Genomic DNA, 21,858 nt, shown 5'->3' on the forward strand with positions numbered 1-21,858 from the left:
GCCTGCGTCATTTCGTAGGTGCATGCATGGATAGTGATGCCTATGCACAAACATAGTCACGCAGGAGTACTCACCCTGCAATAGGACTGCCATTATCAGGCCTTCTTTTTATTTTAGCCAATGCAGCATAACAACAGCAAAACATTTTTAGTCGATGCTGTTTCGAATTGCAAACTGCAGAGACAAATCCAATAGGTCCAAAAGGCAAGACCTACCCCCAGATTCATTAAGAACACATTTTGCGATTCCTTAATAGCAAAAAATACTGATTCGCTATTAAGGACTAGCAAAATGCTATTCATCAAAAAATCACTTAAAAAATAGCGATTTCTAATAATTCCTTAATTGCGACTCGCAAATTGCGAGTCGCAATTAAGGAATATCTCCCCATTCATTCCTATGGACCTAGCGGCCCATAGGAATGAATGGGAAGACCATCTCAATTTGCTAATCGTAATTAGCGATTCGCAAATTGAGATTGCGATTTCAAGGGTGCAGGGGTGTCCAAAGGACACCCTGTTGCACCCCTGAAATTGATGTGTGCACATATGTTGCGCACACACATGCCCTTAGGGCATGTGTGTGCGCAACATGAAACTTTGAAAAATGCACTTTAGTGCATTTTTCAAAGTGTTTGCTATTTACCACGTGGTTAGACTTCGCTGTAAATAGCGGCCCCAGATTACAAATTTGCAATTTAAATTTGGTTCATGAATTGCATTTAAGGAATCTCAAATTGAGATTCCTTAAATGCAATTAATCGCAATTTAGCGATTTCTAGAATTGCGATTTTTGCATTTGGGATGATGAATCCCAAATGCAAAAATAGCGCTTGCAAAGGGCCAGATTCTCAGAATCTGGCCCTTTGCGAGCCGATTTTAGTTTGATGAATCTGGCTGTCAGTGCTTTGCCAATGCTTGATGCTTGTGCGCTCTTGCAGTTCTTTTCCGACAAAAAACACTAAAGCCCATAACCACACATATTGGATTTTTGATTTTGCAAATTTTATCACATCTGGTTAATATTGGGTGCATTAAAAACTCCTTCCTCTGATATATCTGACAGGTCGAATCTGCTAATATTTAATTTGGGGGAAATGTCCGGTAAATAACAGGACCTGCAGATTTTAGTGCTCTAACCACCAAAATCTAAATGTTATGCCCTCTGTTATAGGAAACGTTTTACAATAGGTGCTATTTATCGACCCCAATAAATAACCAACTAGCAGGTTTCATTATTAATTATGTACAACAAAACATTGCACCCAACATCAGGCCGCCTGAATAGCTGGCAAAAGTGTGGGAAAAAAATCTTGACCATATTATCAAAATAGGGCTTAATTTGTACAAAAAAGTTAGTGCTAAGGCTCTTTTCAGGATGCCTCTGCACCTTGCACCACACATTGCCCCTGCCATGCTGCCAATGATAGTAACAACACAACTACTACCCATCACACTCCTATAAATGTGACAATTCGGATATAAGAATGGCTTAGGCGGCAGGTAATAGTCATTTACAATGTATATTGAATGAATAATTACCTGTTATGGTAATGTCTAAATTAGCTTGACAGCGCCACATTGTGGCAGACTGTCACAAGCACTGGTTTTGACAAATAAGTGCTGGTGCCGAGCACCAGAAACCACTGGTTCAAATTTGCCACTGGTGTGCAGTGTGCAGAGTACTAACTTGGGACATTTTTAGATGTGAATAAGTGGTCACTGCACAGAACAGGGAGGCGGGGACAATGACGAATCTGGTTTAGGCAGAGTATTCACCAGAAAGAGAATTACCAAAGGGATATCACTTGCTCTTCTAGTGGCTCACTGGTTAGAGGCGGCAGACCCGAGAGCAGAGGACGGCCCGGGACCAGGGTTCGATTCCCGGCGCGGGAGGTTTCTGGACCAGGGTCAGCGGACTCGATAATTCTCTCGCCTCGGTGCCCACTCTGATCAGCGATCACACTCGGCAACTCTGGGCATTAGCTTGCCTCATCTTCACTAACGGCCCCACCAGACCGCCGGGGATGCCTGGTCTCACCCTGGAGATACCCATTAAGGGACCATCTCTCAGGGAAGCCAGGAAGGGTTTCGCAGCGGTCGAAGCGCCTTGGGACCCTCCGGGTAAGTAGTGCGCTATATAAATACATTTACATTTACATACCTTAAAATAGATACTAAAGCAGTACCCCCACCAGCAGATTACCCGTGGAAAGGGGGTCCAACAAGAAAATGTCTTACAGAACCAAGCAGGCTAAATTACCTTTTTCACCAGACTTAGCTGTCAGAAAAGTAGTACTTTGTGAAAGTATGCATTGACACCAATATCGTGGCCTGGCAAATGAGGACAGGCACTCAGTGTACCAATGCAGTAGTAACAGCCTTAGCCCTGGTCGAATAGGCTCTCAAACCTCCTGGAAACTATTTCTTGGCCAGTGCCTAACATATCTTCATGCAGATGATTATATACATAGACAAGGTCCTACAGCCATACCTTGCTTTGCTGCAGAGAGCCCTACACAAACCTGATCATCCACTCGATAGTCCCTGGTATAATCAATGTAAAACTTTAAAGCCCTTTTGGGGTCCAGATGAAGGAACTTCTGCTCTTTACTCGAAGGGTGAGATGGACCAAAGAACGCTGGTAGAGTGACGAATTGCCCAAGATGGAAGGAAGTGACAACTTTCAGCTGGAATGCCCCCAAGTTCTTAGCAGCCAGCTTGTGCAGGAAGAAGATGGTAATGGATGGGTGCACTGAAAGTCCCTTAAATTCACTCACATGGCAAGCTGGCGGAATCGCAATGTGGATGAGTGTCTTTAAGGTCAGGAGACGCAGAGAGCAGTTATAGATTGGCTCAAAGGGCGTATACATAAGAACAGCCAAAACCAAGCTATGGTCCCACTTGTCATTACAACATGCTTGGGTAGGAACATGTGTGCCAAACCTTTAATACATCTAACCACAAATGGCGATTTGAAAAAGGATGGTTGGGCCAGCAGATGTAGAAAGGCTAAAAGGGCCAACAAATAATATTAAACAGTGCCCGCTGTAAGGTTATGCCGGGCCAAAGATAAAACAAACAAAAAGATGTCCAACAGCTTTGCTTGTAAGGTGCCAGTCTTGCTAACACCAGACAAGACACAAATTTGTCCCAGCGCCCGGCATAAATCGATTTCAGGGAAGAGCACCTGAAGGTAAGGATGAAACCCACCACCTCAGGTGGCATATCATATGCTGCTGCTAAATCTCAACACGTTTAGGTGTAGATTGCATATGGGTGGAGGGCCCTGCTGCTGTGACAGGAGGTCTTCACAAAAAGACAAGCTGATAAGAGTATAGAGGCAGATGCCCAGAAAATCCAGGTGACACACTCTCATGGGGCAAACTGGAGTCACCAGGATGCCTTGGGCCCGGTCACTCCTGTTCTTTTTCAGAACGCTGGGCAGGAGCAGCAGGTACGAAAAGGTGTACAGGAGTACCATGTTCCATTCCAACCGAATGTATCTCCTAACAATTATTCGTGCGTAAACTTCAATGCCCAAAACGTTTAACGCCTTGCATTCTTGAAAAAAGTGGGGGGAGAAATCTATCCAGGGTTCTCTCTACTGTTGAAAGATGCCCTGTGCCACCTCAGCATGTAAACACCACTCGTGATCGGCTAGAGACACTGCCTGCTCAGTTCATTCACCCTTGCATTCAGGAACCTTGATAGGTGATTAGCGATCAGGAAAGTGCCCTGGTGCTCCAACCACCACCAGAGTTGCAGAGTCTCTTGACACAGGACCCCACTATACCCGGATTGTTTCAGTATCACATGGCACTGGTACAGCGTACAAGCAATTTATGTGGAGCTGAACCGAGACCGGAGTCCCCTGATCCCCACCTTCAGGGATGACCTCCATACCCCATTAGGGACGCATCCAGCCACCGCTGTCAGCTCTAGGTGAGCAAGGGAGAGGGGCGTGCCACTAGACCACTTGCATTCGAGCAGCCATCACTGCAAATCTTGAGCTGTCTCCTCAAAGACATGGATGGCAACTGCCAGATTACCTTGACGCTGAGCACATTGGAACTTCAAGTTCCATTGCAGAGCGCACATCTGGCACCTGGCACAGCTGAGAAGGAGTATACAGGAGACTGAGAAGCCTCAGCACTGCTCCTACTGTGACTAAGGACTGAACCAAAAACACTGGAATCATAGCTCGGATGTCCTGGACTCATTGCGGCAGAGGGAAAGCCCTGAACTTCACAGTATCCAGGATTGCCCCCATGAATAGAAAGGTTTGTAATGGAGTCAGGTGGGACTTCGGCTAATTGATAGTGAACCCCAATAATTTCAAGATTTTTGACATTGTCTGGAGGTGGTCCACAACTGATGTTGCCTACCGACCATCAACAGCCAGTCATCAAGGTTTGGGAATACTGGTGTCCCTGACCTCCGAAGATGGACAGAGACTACTGCCATCACTTTCGTGTACACCAGTGGACCGCTGGTGAGGGTAAATGGGAGCATAGCAATCTGAAAATGCTCCTGTCCCACTCTGAACCCAAGACAATGTTTGTGGGTCTACAGGAGGGGCATAAGAAAGTACCTATCCTGGAGGTCCCAGAATACCATCCAATCACCGAGGTACAGAGCAGACGGGATCTGGGCTTGCGTGAGCAATTTGAATTTGTCTTTCCTCAGGAGAGCATTCAGAGGCCGATGGTCCAGATCAGGACTGAGGACGTGTCCTTCTTCAGGATGAAGAAATAGGGAGTAACAACTCCCTCCTCTTTCTGAGTTCAGACCCTTTTTAATAGCACCCTTGGAGCGGAAGAACCACATGTCCATAACAGAATGGATGGGTGTTCGTCTGAAATTTGCTCTGGTGTGAGAGGAATAGAGAATGGTGCAGAAAGAAAAGACAGGGCATAGCTATTTTGAATCTGTAGGACGTAATCGCCATCCTGGGAGGAATTGTTTAATCCTGCCTCCTATCGGTTGAGCATGCACCACTAAAGTCAAACCAAAGAGGCTTAGGGGCTGTTGCAACAGGAGAAGAGGAACTGGATGGCTGGTACTCCTACTGGCTTGAACACAGCCTGCCAGACCTATGTTCACATCCTCGAAAGGACTGAGTTGTACGCTGCATCACTGGTTGGGAAGACTGTCTCTGTCTATACCCCAACCCTCAAGGATAGCCTATAAACTTTCTGACTTGATGTTGGAACTGTTTGGCAGGTACCAAGATTTATACAGTAGCTCTGCTGTCCTTAAAACGCAGAGTCAGCCTACTCACCAAAATGGGGGAACCTATCAAAAGGCATATATGTGAGGGAGGCCTGGATATCACTGAAGAATCCTAAGGAACTTTTCCACACGTGGCCATGAAAGACAACATTAGCGCTTACTGTCCTATCCAGAGAGTCCGCAACTCAGGCCTGTGCCAAAGGCATACTTACTCACAATGTTCGTCGGGAAAAATAGGGACTAAGGTCTTCCAGAAATGCTGGCAAGAGCTTGCTGGCTATATCCCAAAGGGCATGTGTGTAGGGGGCCCAGCAAACCAACAGCATTTACAGAGTGTTGTGCTAAACTGGCTGAAGAACTCACACACTTGCCAAATGTACCAGAAAGGGTTTATCTTATTGATCAAGGCCTGTACAGTAAGACTCTCATGAGTGGGGTGCCTTGTCAGACAATTTGGGTCACCAGTTGCCGATCTGTCCACCTGCTTATTCACAGCTGGCTTCGACCAAGTGGTCAACAATTATCAGTTATGGTACTGTTAAAAGGAAGCAGGGCAAGGGAGCATATGGCACCTGGGATGGTCCCAACATTGTTAACCTGACTGGAGGTTCCGGCTGGTTCCATGGGACCCGAAGGCACGCCAGAGACAGTCGGAAGCACATTGAAAATTTCAGTCTTGGCTTCTTTGAAAGCCTTGATATTCTGCAGAGCAAACGACGGCCTAGGAAATTCTGAGCACGTTTGGACCAGCTGAAGAATCAGTTCTGTTGCCAGAGACCTTTGAAAGTGTGCCAATGACATTGTGACTCCCTTGCGCCTTCTGTTTGGAGGCACAGTGACGGGATGGAGTTGAGTTCCGCTTCGCTTTCGTATACTTGCGTTTGGTCTTCGCGGAGTACTTTGAGCACAACGTTGAGTGGTTGCAGGAATGATTTTGGGACCAGGATCGAGTAAGCGCCTATGAGCAGGACCCACATGATGGTCGTGACTTCTTCTAATGTTCGGTAACATACAGCTTGGACTCCTGGTCTCATTTCACTTTCGGGTGCATGATGACGGACTTATCGCGAGACTCAAGAGTCCAGTCCTGAGCCCAGACACTAAAGACACCTTGAGTGAGACCATGACCAACATCTTCTTCCTCCAGTTGCAAATGGCTTAAAACTTGATGCGGGGCATTGTTCCCTAGAACACTGGAGAAATAGTTGTAGAAGTCTTTGGAAAACTAACAAAGCTCGATGCAGAGCTCTGGGTCCTTGTTGTAAGGTGCAGAAAGAAAGGAACTGATGTCAACGCTCAAGGGTGGCATTTATATGCGGCTCCACTCAATCATTTCTGGGGCTGAGTGAAGTCAGCACAGGACGGCTTGGCATCACCTATCGGTGTGCAGGAGCACTGCTATGGAAAAGTTTTCCGCATTCAGTTTGACGCCTCAGGAGTACTACAAGGTGAGGAATCTGCAGCTATAAATATCCATCAGAACATGTGTTACCATTAACCAGTTTTAATGATACACAAGTTGTCTACCTCGGAAGGATGAAAGAATGAGTTGACCCTGCACTAGTACTAAATCTTGTCCAGAGTGTTTCACCAGATGTCAGTTTGGAGACAGAAGACAATTCTGCTATAAAAGGATTGGGTTAAGCAAGTCGTGCAACACTGGTGATACATTTACAGAAAAGTGTTACCACTGTGTAGCAACTTCAGTTTAATCCAAGAACAACTGTAAAACAAAGTGACAGAATACATACAACTGGAAATACCAGTCCCTCGAGACTCATATACTTGACAGCAGACACTTTTGATTCCTTAATCCAGCTATGGCTTTGCTACTTGGAACATAAAAAAGCTTCCAACTGTTGAAAACTACAAGTTGACTTTAATTTTATAGTATCCTATTGTATTTCCTGAGTTTACTGCTTATATTACACATTACTTATCTACGGGGTTCATACGAAGCACTTGTCAGCCTACACCAATTTAGACATTGGTACATTAAATATATTTACATTTTAGTACATAAATATTTAATACGGTGTATCCACATTGTATCTTCTTGTTTCTTCTATATTACAGCTGACTTTATTCCACCAAGTCTTATATTTTGTTAATTATATACAGAATTAACGCTTATAAAGATATAATATATAAGGGAATACTATTTTAAGAAAAAAAATACAAATGAGGCAATTAAAACGTATTGCTCCCCTTTCTATATTAATCCCTTTCAATTATCCCTACTTCACTGCCAACAAGGACAACCTTGTTCTCTACATTCAAGGGTCCTCTCAGATTATGCGTATAGGGAAGCGTCCATATTGTCCAGGTACATAGTTATGCACTTGTGTCAGTCTTTGCACAGGTCAATTACTGCCACCTATGTGCATACTGTACACACCGAGGATAAGCAGCAGGTGCTGGTTCCAGAAAGTGAGCTTGTAGACTCCCCATGAATGTATCATTGTTACCAATCTTTAGTTTCCTGACTGCCATAATAGTTAATACATTCTTCAAATAACTTGTACAAGAGCGTCTTGTCTCCTCTTAAATCATTTGCTCTTGTTAACATTCCAAAGGATAACCTTCAAAATAAAGTATTCAATTGGTCTAATTACTTCATCTCATGCTGGCCAAAAAATTTTTTTGAGGTCAAAGCACTTATAGCCTGTAGTTTGTGTACGTTCATACTCCTGACTTTATAATGGGATAAACTTGATCAATAGTCCCCAAATGCAAAACCCTGGAGTGGGTGAGCTACTCAAGCATGGCACTAAGAAGCTAGAAATATCTGCCTCATCCAGGCGATCACAACCACTTAAAACTTCAAGGCCATTTGGGGTACAGCCTAGACCCCTCAGGAAAGCAATCACTGCCCCAGGCAAGTTGAAAGAGACTAGAATGTCAACTATTTCAACATTAAGTTAAACAAAAAATGTATTCAGTTTACAATAACATGCAGTTGAATATTACAAAGCAATTAATCAGGAGATACAGAAAATGGAAAAAAAGTAAGAAAAAAAAGAGGTATACAATGCATAAAAACAAAAAATTACAGTCTAATTATGTATCGACTAATCATACTAGAGGGAATATGAGGGTATATTGGGTATAAACAAATCTTAAAAACTTGAAACGGAAGTCAGGGAGGTTGCAGAACTTTCTGGAGAGGAAGTAGGTGGCAAAAGTTGTGATAGTGGAGTAATCAAGAAATTGAGTAACAGGTGTCCAAAGGGCCTTTCATTTTAAAACAATAGATAACGCGTGCATATCCAATTGGTGATTAACGATATCAAACATTAACATGCCAAAAATTAGACTTGCCTCCAGAAGGCACCTACATGAAATAGGCCCATGACATAACTCTTTCCCTGTTCAATCATAACAGTGTGGGAATTGGCAAGAGCTTACAAATAAAGGGATCGATGGGGATACAAGAACCTGGTGGATCTGCAGAGGGAACCTGCACGTGAGGACATTGCACACCAAGCACCTTGAGGAAATAAAATCCACACGGCTCACCATAAACTGTGCCACAGCCTTAATGAAGAAAACTCGATCTTGCTCCATGTCCACGTCCGTTGGGATGTCGGTCTGTGGTTCGTACCTGAAGGCGTGGAGAAATTGACAGGTAAGGTAGGGATACACAATTTAATCCCGCTTTAGACCAAACCAAGAGTATAGGCTGGCTTTACCACAAACAATTATTCTCTCCTATTTGCCAAAAATGTTGGTTGCGTCATTTTGTAGCCTGCTTACTGATGAAAGCGCTCATTCGGCTTGAACCTTGGTATTTGCTTTTGATTACTGATAAATGGCTGCCTTTCCCCGCTGTCACCTCCTCGATTGTCTGTAAATGCACCATTCTCTACAAACACATTCTTACCCTTTCAAACAAAACACTTTACAAAAACGCCTTTAGTGCAGATGCTATGAAACCAAGGTAGGTGGGCGATAAAAAAAAAACGCTTCCCTGACCGCTTTGACAAGCGTGTTGCCAACAGTGTCAACTGATAATGATCTCGGAGGCTTTGATGATTTGTTCATCCTTCCTTTAATAATGCCTATTAGCTATGAAGGAAACTCAAACGGTAGCCATGGCAACACGTTCTTCTGAACTTTTGATACTGCGGCTTCTTCATCCAACCCTCATGGCCAAAGGCATTTGTGAAAGAGTCATCAAAGAACATGGATCTGCTGACATCACGCATCTAGACCAATGAGCATCAGCACTGGGAGGTGTGTGGGGGGGACTCAGCCAAGTGGTGCCACTCAGAAGAATTAGAGGTACCTATTCCCAAAGATTGTTCAATAAAGAGGGCATTTAGCTTATACCGGAGGTAAGACTCCTCCAATCCATGGTAAAGAATGACAGCGAGATCAAGGAACAGGTCTACACCAGGAAGAGTGTTTGCAGGGGGCTTGTATCCCATGGTCTTTGGAAAGCCAAGAGAATGAAAGGACAGTGAGTGCAGTACACAAAGAGTTACTAAATCAGGAAAAGTATTGATTGAAACTGAGCCCTTCCAACATGGATGTTGGTGCTCAATTTTAAGAGAAAAGATAGTGAGGAATTTGCTTTTCTATTTTTATGAGGTACAAGTATAACAAAACAATTGTTTTTAATAAAAACAAGCACTGTCAAAGTCAATAGCTAAAAGATGGCTGTGGTAGAAGAGGCCTAAAAAAAAGAGCAGGCAACGATTGTGACAGTTAAAAGCAGGAAAACAAAGCAGTGGACAGATTAGCCCATGCTGGTATCGGACTTTATTGTTTTATATCATTTATATAGTGCTTCAGATCCATTGTGGGTATCTGGGAATACATGCTGGAGTGCACTTCATTGTGGGTCAGTGTGTGTTTGGCAGAGTGTTGTATTTGTTGTAATCCTATGTGGGAGGCGTTCTGAAGTGTTTGTGTACAGAGATGCTCCTATGTCGGCATGGAGCGCAGCGCCTAGCAATGTGATATTCAAGTCAAAACCTTTAAAGTAGTAAAAAAAAGAGACTGCTGTGTTTTAGCTAAAATTAGGAGGAACTCTGAAGGTCAAAAGACAGACCCCTCAACTCACCTGACATCCTTGTGTCCTTTTTTTAATGTATTTTTTTAGACTGTCTCAGGTCCACATTGGAGAATCTTGCTGTTTAAGCAACTGCTCAAAATGGGCTCCTATAAGCTTGACTGCCTACATCCATGGACAGCTGTGCCCTATCTGATGTCAGGGACAGGTACATTTAGCGTGGGAGACCATTAAAAGACTGCTCACTCCCCCAAACCTATTCTCGCCAGACCCTTAACTCACCAAGTGGCCTAACCACTTTATTTAAGGTTGGGGCAGCTTTAGGGAGTTTCCATTTGTCAGCATAAGAGTTTCTGTTTAGGGTTGGCTTAGTACAAACCATCGGTAATTCAATGTTTTGAACATTCGCTCGAAATGTACTTGTCCCAATGTCCTCCAAAGTTGAAGAAGGAAATACCTATTGTTGGCTTTAAAAATGGGAAACAGCCTTTACAACAAGGTTTTTACCTCGTTAAGCCTTCACAACGCATTTCTTACAGCGAATATGCATTTAAAACGCATGCCAATACAAAGCATTTAAGGTTAGTTGGGGGTGGGGGTTCTCCCCCCACAAAAACAATGTGTGGTATTGGCATGCGTTTTTTAAATATAAAAACAATGTGTGGTATAGGCAAGCGTTTTAAATGCAATTTCGGGGTGGGAGTTCTCCCCCCACAAATACATTGTTTTTAAATATAAAAACAATATGTGGTATTGGCATGCGTTTTATATGTATTTTCGCAGTAAAAACATGTGTGGTAAAAAAATGTGTATAAAAGGCATGCGAAGTAATTGCACCGTCGTACAACGTACAACCCGTAAACATGAACCCGTAACCATGAACTGCAAGTAGGAGGGGTACCCTAGCAAGGCATGAAATGAGACGTGTGGCTGCGGCGCTTTGCTCCGTGGCACTCGCAGCTTTTGTTAGCAGCCCAGACTAATGCACAAGTTACTACTTGTGTAACGATATATCTGTAAGAGACATTAGTTAGTGATAGATTCCTTACCTTAGAATATCCCCAGGCGTCAGGCTGGATCCAGAAATGTTTGTGTAGCAATACCCCTGCGCGTCGGTAGGCGTCTGTTAGAACTGGCTATTTCTGGTTGGCTAAGGCTGACGCCAAAGCTAGGCAGAAACCACCATTCTAGTCAGGGCAAGGGAGTCACACGCCAAGATAACCCCTGCTCACCCCCTGGTAGCTAGGCACGAGCAGTAAGGCTAAACTCGGAGGCAATGTGTAAAGCATTTGCGCCAGCACACAACAGCAACAACATACTAGGCACACCACAAAAGGAACTCCACACAAGGTTATTATAAAATAACTTTTGTATTGTAAAAACACATCAGATAGTATCACACAAAATACATGGTGCCAACTGGCACGGGCAATATTCACAAGGGATTATTTACAGGAGACAGGGCCACGTGGGCCACTGTCAGAATCAGAAATAGCACTTCTAGAATAAAGAATAATAAAGAATAAAAATCATAGTAGCACAAATTAGCAACTATAGCACACAACCAGTAACCACTGGTAACAGGAACCAGGACCTCACTAGGACCACCTGTACTAAAAAGAACAACCACCTAAGTATCACAGAGCACCTAGGGGTATAAACAAGAACACATTACCCATAATGCATAAAACACATTCAGAGGAGTAATAAAGGAAAACACATGATGCCTAAAAACATTCAGAGGTCGGACAAGGGAAACACATGATTCATAAACCTACACATTCAGCGGTGTTCAGAACAAAGCACATAATGCAATAAAATACATTCAGAGGTGCAGCGCAAGAAGACACATGATGCCTAAAACATTCAGAGGTGCAGCGCAGGGAAAAGGAAGACACATGATGCCTAAAAACATTCAGAGGTGCCAGAACAATACAATAGCCCAAAAATCACATGATGCCTAAAAACATTCAGAGGTGCAGGAATAACACATGATGCATGAAAACACATTCAGAGGTGCAATAACCATACAATTGCGCAAAACTTACATAAGCCACCACCTGTGGCAGTCCCTAGGCCAACTGGCCTTGTTGGGGCTACGACGCCCTGTGTCCAAATGTCAGGGCGCGCTGCCAGGCAGCGCCAGTCAAAAGTAAAAACCTAAACGTGGCAGGTGCCCACTACTTGCTGGGCACCTGAGGACCTCACACAAGACTTAAACGGTGCAGCTGCCCACTAATTGCCGGGCAGCTGTGAACTTCAAACTGCGACAGGGTCCTCACTGACCCTTAGGTGCAAACTGCACCAACTGCTGGAGCCACACAGGCTCTGTCACCAACCACTGCGGCCAAACGTTGGAGCCACACAGGCTCTAAAAACCATGGCACCTCGAGCCTTGCTGGGCTCGTGAATCAAAATAGGGGGAAGAGCCTCTTGGGGCTGCAAAGAACAAAGCATGCCCCCAGAGCCTCTCTCAGGCTCTCAGTAAATAAAAATGCCCATGAGCCTTTCTCAGGCTCTAACTAACGATGTGCCCCCTAGAGCCTCCGTGGCTCTAAACACAATCTGGGCCCTGAGCCTCTCGTGGGCTCGCAACCAATGCCCCACTGGAGCTTACGCGGCTTTCCAGCGACGAGCGCGAGATAGCGCTCCGGGGGGGGGGGGGGGCGGACACCGACAATGTGTCCCGGCACCCCTCCCTTCTCCTCTCACGCCACACTCACCAGGACTGGCGGCGCTCTGTGGCGACTCTCTCTTGGCGGCCCGGGGCTCTCTCTACAGCTCACAGGAGCCCCGGGCAGCCATTAATCGGCACGCTTTCCTCCTCGCGGCAGGGCTCCCTCAGCTCACGGGAGCCCTGTCGACCCGCCGCCATCATTCTTCCTCCATCACCGGGCGCTGGCCAATCCCAGCGCGGCTAGTCGGTGCGCCTCCAGCGCTGCACCAACCACAGCGCGGCCTTCAGGGCGAGCCTCCCGCGGCCCACCAATTACTTCGCGGCCTCACAGGGCGAGTCGATCAGAGCGCGGCATCTCCGGCGGCCATGAAACACAGCTCGGGCCGCAGCGGTGAACAAAGGGGCATAACGAGGGGTGGGCACCCTCGCTATTAAAATAAAATAGAGAAGCGAGGTGGGCACTCGCAAAATGATCGCATCAGCAGGCAAAGTCACAGGGTAGGCACCTGCCAATCCTCACGCAAAATGCGTGACGGCGACACGCTCGCCCTTCAGCAAAAACGCTCTCAAGCGCTAGGAGACAAAATAAAGCGCTTCCATCGCGCTGGGGGCACTGGTAGCACCCACAGGCCCCTAGAAATGACCCCTATAGCAAGAAGGGTCCACAGAAGTTCTTCAGGGGATGCAGCAAGTCCTGGGGGGGATAGGAAGAAGGTCCAAAGGATCCCAGGGCAGAGCAAAGTCCTTCAGGAGTCCAGGGGCTGGACAGGGCCCAGGGATTCCCCTGGGCCCAAGCAGCAGCACGCCCCTGGCAAATTCAAGTAGGAAACAAGAACAAATTGGAAGGGGACACAGCCCCTTCTTATACAGAGAAAAGTATTTGAAGTCTTTGTGCAGGCAGTGTGAGAACCAGCTAGAACTGGTTTTAGGGAACTCTCTTCAGTGTCAGGGACAGAGGTGACAGTCGCCCAGCATGAGGTGGAGCCAGCATTGTGGTCAGGCAGGCACAGCCCTAGTCACTCCCAGGTGCCAACTCCTCCCACTTCCCTGGCAGCAGATGCAGCCTTTCATCCACGGGCTGACTCAGACAACCTCCTGGGGCTCCCCAGCCCCTGCCATCCTCAAACCAGACAGTCAATCCACAAGCAGGCCCAGGCACTCCTGGGCCAGGCTCACCAGCCAATCACACGCCAGACACAAATTACACAAATATGACAACCTCTAAAAGTGGCACTTCTACACTAGACACAGTCATGCCGCATATATCATTTTGCAGAATTAAATCTCACGAGTTCGTACATATCAAACTCGACCTTGCACTCCCCACACATCAGGAACTACCATGGGCATACATATTCCCCATTCATTCCTATGGGAGGGCAGGTCACTCACCACACATACACAGAGAGCTCAAGCACTTAAAACTGTACCACAGTGAAAAAGTGCGCAGAGGCCTAAAATCACCAACACCAGGTCACAGAAACAGGCTAGGAACAAGCAAAAAGTCTCGGGGTGAACCTGCCAAAAGGGCCGGGTCCAACAGCGTCATCCGCGGCTCCGCGTCCGTCGTCGGCGTCGTTAGCGCCGGAATGACGTCATCGGAGTACTTAGACGCCACCCATGCGCGCTGACGTCAGTTCTGATACACAGCTTTTCAGCGCCAGATACGCAGAGCCATGATAGAACCAACACTGGAGCCATGAAACTAGGGCCCTGAAAGGGGATGACCTTAACCCTAGATATCGGTTCGGAGAACGGGGAGGATGAGTGGGTTGGTAAGGAATCTATCACTAACTAATGTCTCTTACAGATATATCGTTACACAAGTAGTAACTTGTGCATCTAAAAGAGACATGTTAGTGATAGATTCCTTACCTTAGAATAGATACCCCAGCAATACCAACCTCGGTGGTGGGTCTGCGAACCAATAATCACACCAGAAAGTCCTGGAGGACGGAACGGCCGAAGAAGCCATCCCTCCAGACTTGGCTGTCCAGGCAGTAGTGTCGTGCAAACGTGTGCAGCGAGGCCCATGTAGCTGCCTGGCAAATGTCCTGCAAGGGCACTCCTCGGCCCAGGGCAGTTGTAGTCGCCGTGGCCCGAGTAGAATGAGCCCGCAATCCAACAGGGGGCTCCTTTTTGGCCAAGGAGTAACATGCCTGGATACAAAGAGATGATCCATCACGAGATGGTCCGCTTGTGCACCGCCTATCCCTTCTTAGCGCCCACGTAACCAACAAAGAGTTGGTCATCCACCCGGAACTGGCGTGTGCGATCCAGATAAAAAGAGCGCACGTTTTGGGTCCAGACGGTGGAGCCTCTCTTCCTCTTTCGAGGGATGATGAGGGGGAAAGAAGGTGGGCAAGGTAATGGACTGCCCGATGTGGAAGGCCGTGACAACCTTGGGAAGGAAAGAGGGTCTCGTCCGCAACACAACCTTGTCCGGATGGACAGAGAGGAAAGGAGGTGTAGAAGAAAGAGCCTGGAGCTCACTCACTCTCCTGGCAGAGGTGATGGCCACCAGGAAAGCAGTCTTCAAAGTAAGAAGACAGAGAGGACAGTTTTGGAGCGGCTCAAAGGGAGCACACATAAGATAAGTAAGTACAAGATTCCCACTGGGGCATCATGAAGGGTGGAACATGTGTGTGATGCCCTTCAAAAACCTATTTACAATGGGGGACTTGAACAAGGAAGGCTGATCAGGTAGCTGTAAGAAGGCAGAAAGGTACCCCTTGACAGTGCCCAGAGTAGAGCTCTGCTGGGCAAGAGAAAGAAGAAAGAGGAGAACCTCAGAAAGGGGTGCAGAGAGAGGGTCCACAGCCTTTGCTGTGCACCATGCCACAAATCTGTTCCACCTGCAGGCGTATACTGACTTTGTGGAGGGACGCCTGGCTGCCAGAATGACATCACAGGCTTCGGGAGGCAAGTCAAATGGCCTCAACTGCCGCCGTTCAATCTCCAAGCTTGTAGGTGGAGACTGGACAGGTTTGGGTACAGAACCGTCCCCTGCTGCTGCGACAGAAGGTCCTCCCGAAGAGGCAGACGAATCAGGGGATCGACTAACATGCTGAGTAGCTTGGGATACCAGTATCTTCGTGCCCAGTCCGGAGCCACAAGAATAACCTGGGCCCTGTTGCGCCTGATCTTCTTCAGCACTCTGGGCAGAAGTGGTATAGGCGGAAAGGCTTACAATAGACCGCAGCTCCACTTGCGACGAAAAGCGTCTCCGAGCGAGTGCCGCCTTGGAAATTCCAACACGCAGAACTGATGACATTGCGCGTTCTCTTCTGTGGCGAATAGATCTAACCAAGGCTCTCCCCACTGCTGAAAGAGGCCTTGCGCCACGTCCGAGTTCAGACGCCATTCGTGATCCATCATGCACCGACGGCTGAGTTCGTCCGCCCTGGCGTTCAGAGAACCTGCCAGGTGTTGAACCACCAGGGTCACGCCCTGACGTTCCAGCCACTGCCAGAGGCGGAGAGCCTCCTGGCATAGGGTCCATGACCCCACCCCGCCCTGTTTGTTGCAGTACCACATGGCAGTGGTGTTGTCCGTGAACACCTGCACTACACTCCCCCGGACAGAGGGGAGGAATGCCTTCAGTGCTAGACGAATCGCCTGCAGCTCCATAAGGTTGATATGGAGCCGGGACTCCGCCGGAGACCAGAGGCCTCTGATCTCCGCCTCTGCCATGTGGCCTCCCCAGCCCTGGAGGGGCGCGTCCGTCACAACCACGTGCTCCGGGTGGGGTAGGGAGAGGGATCTGCCACTGACCCAATCGCGGTCCGTGAGCCACCACTGCAACTGTCTTGCAGTGCCCTCCGAGATCAAGACATGATCGGACAAGTTGCCCTGATGCTGGGCCCACTGAAACTTTAGGTCCCACTGCAGAGCCTGCATCCGCCACCGGGCGTGATGCACCAGATGGATGCAGGAGGCCAACAGCCCCAGAAGCTGCAGCGTCAACCTGACAGAGACTCGGGATAAAGGCTGAAAGATTGGAATCAGAGCCTGAATATCCCGAACCCGCTGTTCGGGTGGATAAACCCGACACTGCGCCGAGTCTAGAACCGCTCCGATGAAGAGATGCTTCTGAGAGGGACAGAGGTGCGACTTCGGCACGTTGATGGAGAACCCCAGCAAGTGCAGGAGGTCGGTAGTAGTCTGGAGGTGGCCGACGACTGTCTGGGGCGAACCCACCTTCAACAACCAGTCGTCGAGGTAGGGGAAGACTGACACCCCTAAACTGCGCAGATGAGCTGCGACCACTGCCATCACCTTTGTGAACACCTGTGGGGCGCTGGTAAGGCCGAAGGGGAGCACTATAAACTGAAAGTGCTTGTGGCCTACCATGAACCGCAGGTAACGCCGGTGGGCCGGCAGGACGGGGATGTGAAAATAAGCGTCCTGCAAGTCCAACGCTACCAGCCAGTCTCCAGGGTCTAGGGCAGCTAAGACCTGAGCCAAAGTCAGCATCTTGAACTTCTCCTTCCGGAGGAAGCCGTTGACGTTCCGTAGGTCCAAGATAGGGCGTATGCCCCCTTTGCCCTTCTTGGGTTCCAGAAAGTAGTGGGAGTAACAACCACACCCTACTTCTGGCCAGCAACGCGCTCGATGGCCCCCTTGGCCAAGAGAGCCGTGACTTCCTCTTGCAGGAGTTGCAAGTGATCCCCCGACACGCAGTGAAATTGCGGTGGCATGGCTGGAGGGGTCGCCTCGAAGGGGAGGGAGTAGCCCCTTCGGACGATCTGCAGCACCCACCTGTCCGACGTGACAGTGCGCCAGTGGGAGAGGTGATGGCGAACCCTTCCTCCCACTGGCGTCACATGGGCCTGAAAACTCAGACTAGAAAGGTTTTGAGGCAGGTGCTGCGGAGGGAGGTGTGGACTGGCCTCGCCGTTGTCTCCGACTGCCGCCACGGCAGTTTCCACGGCCACCACCGCACTGTTGAACATTCTGCGGTGCGTGGCTGGCAGCACGTGTGGGGGCGCCCCTTCCGTGGCCACGAAAGGAGCTAAAGCCACCCGATTGCTGGCATGTGGCCGAGAGGCCCAAGGACTTTGCCGTAGCCCTGAAAACGCTCAAGCGCATGGTCTGCCTTGTCGCCAAAGAGGCGACGGCCATCGAACGGCATGTCCAGAATTGTGGCCTGGACATCGGCCGAAAAGTTGGCGGACCTCAACCAGGCGTGGCGTGGAACCGCCACTGTCGTTGCAATCGCCCTGCCCAGTGAGTCCGTGGTATCCAGCCCACACCGGATGGAATATCGCGCTGCATCTCGGCCCTCCACAAGGGTTTGGGCGAGTATAGCCCGGATCTCCTCCGGACATTGTGGCAGCACGTCCGCGACCGCGACCGGGTCCCACAGAGTGTGGGTGTAGCGGCCCAAGAGACAGGCTGTATTGACAGACCGCAGCCCCAAACTCAGGGACGAGAACACTTTCTTCCCGAATTGTTCATATCTCTTGGACTCCCGATCGGGCGGAGCCGTCGGGAATGCGGTCTGGGAAGTGGAGGCCTGGATAACCAGGCTCTCGGGGGTGGGATGGGTGGACAAAAAGCAAGGGTCGCCCGGGGCCAGGCATTAGCGTCTGGCCACGTTCCTATCCACAGGCGGACCTGTGGCGGGCTTGGACCAAGTGCCCACAAGAACGTCACACAAGGCCTCATTGAACGGCAGCAGGGGCTCACTGGAGCTTGTCTGCGGTTTGAGGACCTCAGTGAGGAGGTTAGTCCTCACGGCCGCGACGGGGAGCTCAAGGTGTAAGGCCTTGGCTGCCCTTGTTAACACTACACTGTAAGTAGACCCTCCTCCGTAGCCACGGTAGGAGGGGAGAAAAATCCAGTGTCTGGCGAAGTGTCAATACCACTGGCCTCCCCAAGCTCATATGTCCAGTCCTCTTGAGACTGGCACTCCAATGCCAGAGGGTCTTCAGACCCCTCCCAGTCACCCTTATCACCCGTCTCCTGTAAAACAGGGGCAACAGACGGGGCCTCCTCATGGAAATAAAAATCTTCAAAGGCCGTCGGAAGCGGCGCCTTTCCGGACCGAATGGAAGATTGGGGACGGCGTCCACAGCGGGCGCCGGGGGAGACCGGCGATGAACCGGATCCGGAAGCGGATCGGGTGAGGTCCTGCGGCGCCGGGACCGAAGTTGCCGGCGGCACCGGGGCCGAAGCACCCGACGGCGTTGGGGCCGAAGCACCCGACCCGCTAGGGCCTCCAGCCGGGACCGTTGGGCCTGGAGGCGCCATGGAACCCAGCTGAGGAGGGAGGGACCTCATGGCCATGAGGTACCGCTCGATCTCCTCCGGCAACGCGCCGTGCCCAGGGACCCGAAGGTGTTGGGCAGGCGGCGACGCTTGCGACTCCGTCGGAGCCACGTGGGTGGTGTCACCCGAACCCCCGGCCGCATCGTGCGAGCGTCGGGGTGGGTCGGAGGAACGATGACGTCTCTCTGACCTCTCATGCCTCTTACCTGAGGACTTGGATCCTGACGACCGATGTCCACTCCATGAGCTGCGATGACTCCGGCCCCGCGATCGGTCCCTCGACCTCCCGTGGGACCGGGACCTGGAACGGCGCGGGGCTGACTGCCGGAGCTCGAGCCGCTTGCGGGACCGCTCCTGCCTAGCTTTAGACGTCAGGGCCCGGCAGTCGGAGCAGGTGCGGTCGTCGTGGTCGAGGCCTAAACACTTCAGGCACCGGCGATGGGGGTCCGTAACCGACATCAGTCGGGCACACTCCGAGCAGGGTTTGAACCCGGGCATCCCTACCGGCACCGATAGAGTCGAAAACTCGAGTAAAGAAATTATCAAAAAGATCAAAAAGTTTAGTCAAAAAATTACTAGGGGTAGAGCTTCTCCGGATCTGCGCTAGCCGGTACCGAAAAAAGAAGAACTGACGTCAGGGTGCATGGGCGGCGTCTAAGTACTCCGACAACGTCATTCCGGCGCTAACGTCGCCGACGACGGACGCGGAACTGCGGACGACGCCTACCGACGCGCAGGGGTATTGCTACGCAAAATTTCCGGATCCAGTCTGACGCCTGGGGATATTCTAAGGTAAGGAATCTATCACTAACGTGTCTCTTTCAGATATTAAGTGCCATCATTTAGAACTGGAAGCATCAGCGAGTGTGGGGGAGCCATCCGAGACGTCACAACTTTGCAACCATTAACAGTCACACTTTGGGCCATATGTATCAACATACCCTTTTGCGATTCCTTAATAGCGATTTTTAAAGAATCGCTATTTAGAAATCGCAAAATGGTATGTATGAAGAAATTCGTTATTTTGTAAGCGATTCCTTAAAATTCCTTAATTGCAATTAGCAAATTGCTAATCGCAATTAAGGAATAATTTCCCATTCATTTCTATGGGCCAGGAGGCCCTATAGGAATGAATGGGAAATTATTCGCAATTTGCGATTTCGCAATTTGCGAATCGCAAATTGAGAATAATTTCAAGGGTGCAGGGGTGTCTCAAGAACATCCTTCTGCACCCCTGAAAATGACATGTGTGCGCATATGGCGCACATACATGCCCTAAGGGCATGTATGAGCGTCACATGGCACCATTGGATTTTCAAAAAAATGCTTTTTTAAAAGAATTCGCAACTTACCACCAACTAGAAGTTGGTGGTAATTTGCGATTCCTTAAGGGCATTTTGGATTTTTTGTTGCCTTGATAAATTGCATTTAAGGAATTGCAAAATTTGCGACTCCTTACATGCAATCGCAAAATAAGGATTGGCAAATTTTGCAATTCCTTATTTTGCACCCAAATTGTTTGATACATACCGTTTTGCGAAAATGGGTTCGCAAACGCCGAAATTCTGCACATTTCGGCGTTTGCGAACCCATTTGGCCTTGATACATATGGCCCTTTATCTCCCCGAAAGTGAATGTGTCTGTCTGTAAAGCAACTGGTGCTCATGTAAAGCGCTCCAATAGCTTCGTGTGCAAACTGTACTGCTCCTGCCCCAGGACGGAGAAGGCAACCAGGAGTAACAGAACTGCGGCCAGGCCAGGAGAACTGACAGTGTTGTCAAATAGGGCCAGGAGAAACAGTACTTGAAAACAACAGAGGTCCTGCACAGCATGCATGCTCAGTTAGGAAGGGATCGAAACACCGGTGGTGAGGAGGAAAAGGACAGCTTGAACCCAAACAAAACTTGATGAAGCCTCGAAAGTGAGCTAGTGGGAGCAGGCTCAGAGCCCCATGCTCTGTCAGATCGCAGGGCACAGGACTCTGTTCCAACAACACATCAGCCCAGGTGCCCTCTGACAGGTTGATAGAAGTCCAGATCCTAGGCCCTGAAAAAGTTGGGCCTGTGAAGCACATTGCCGGAGAAGCACCGAGCATCTAAAGAAGGCAGAAGGCAATCTGAGGGCCACTGCTTGTGAGTGCTTGGGGTGATAGGGCAAAAATGCCAGAGAAACCGTCACAAATCCAAGCCAGAGACTCTTTAAAGCAGGTACTAAGACTGGAAACACGCGTGGAAGGGCTGGTGAAAGAAAAGTGGCGTGGTCAGAGTTAATCAGTCACAGAATTGTGGAAAACGGTTACATAAAGTTAGAACCCCATTTTGTGGGGATTAGTCTGCAAAAGCCAAACTTATGTACGTGTATTCCTTGTGGCTGTAAACTGCACATTACTTGTAATCAGGGCCAATAAAGTGAAAGAAAAAGCTTACCTCGAGATACCCTACTATTTGTGAGAAAAATAGATTGTTTTGAACAATCCATTTTGTGGGGTGGCATTAAACCAGGGGTTGGCACTGTATATAATAAATACAGCATATTACTAGGGTTAGGCACAATGCCATGGATTCCCACACTTTGGAAATTATTACCACCATTATGCCCAGACCATCATTTCACCAGGGGGCACAAATTATGGCAATGATGCCAACAGTTTGTCACAA

At 48.8% G+C, this 21,858-nt stretch overlaps 1 protein-coding gene across 2 annotated transcripts in view; it reads right to left on the reverse strand.

Moving 5' to 3' along the window:
- Positions 1–21,858, reverse strand: part of IFT38 (intraflagellar transport 38) — a 963,458-nt gene that overhangs the window by 895,722 nt on the left and 45,878 nt on the right. For both annotated transcript variants that reach the window (XM_086941404.1, XM_086941403.1), the window contains exon 3: positions 8,754–8,838. In XM_086941404.1, coding sequence (XP_086797530.1) covers positions 8,754–8,838 — 85 coding nt within the window. The remainder of the gene's footprint in view (positions 1–8,753; positions 8,839–21,858) is intronic.

The sequence above is a fragment of the Lissotriton vulgaris genome, chromosome 10 (genome assembly GCF_964263255.1).
Source record: "Lissotriton vulgaris chromosome 10, aLisVul1.2, whole genome shotgun sequence".
NCBI lineage: Eukaryota > Metazoa > Chordata > Amphibia > Caudata > Salamandridae > Lissotriton > Lissotriton vulgaris.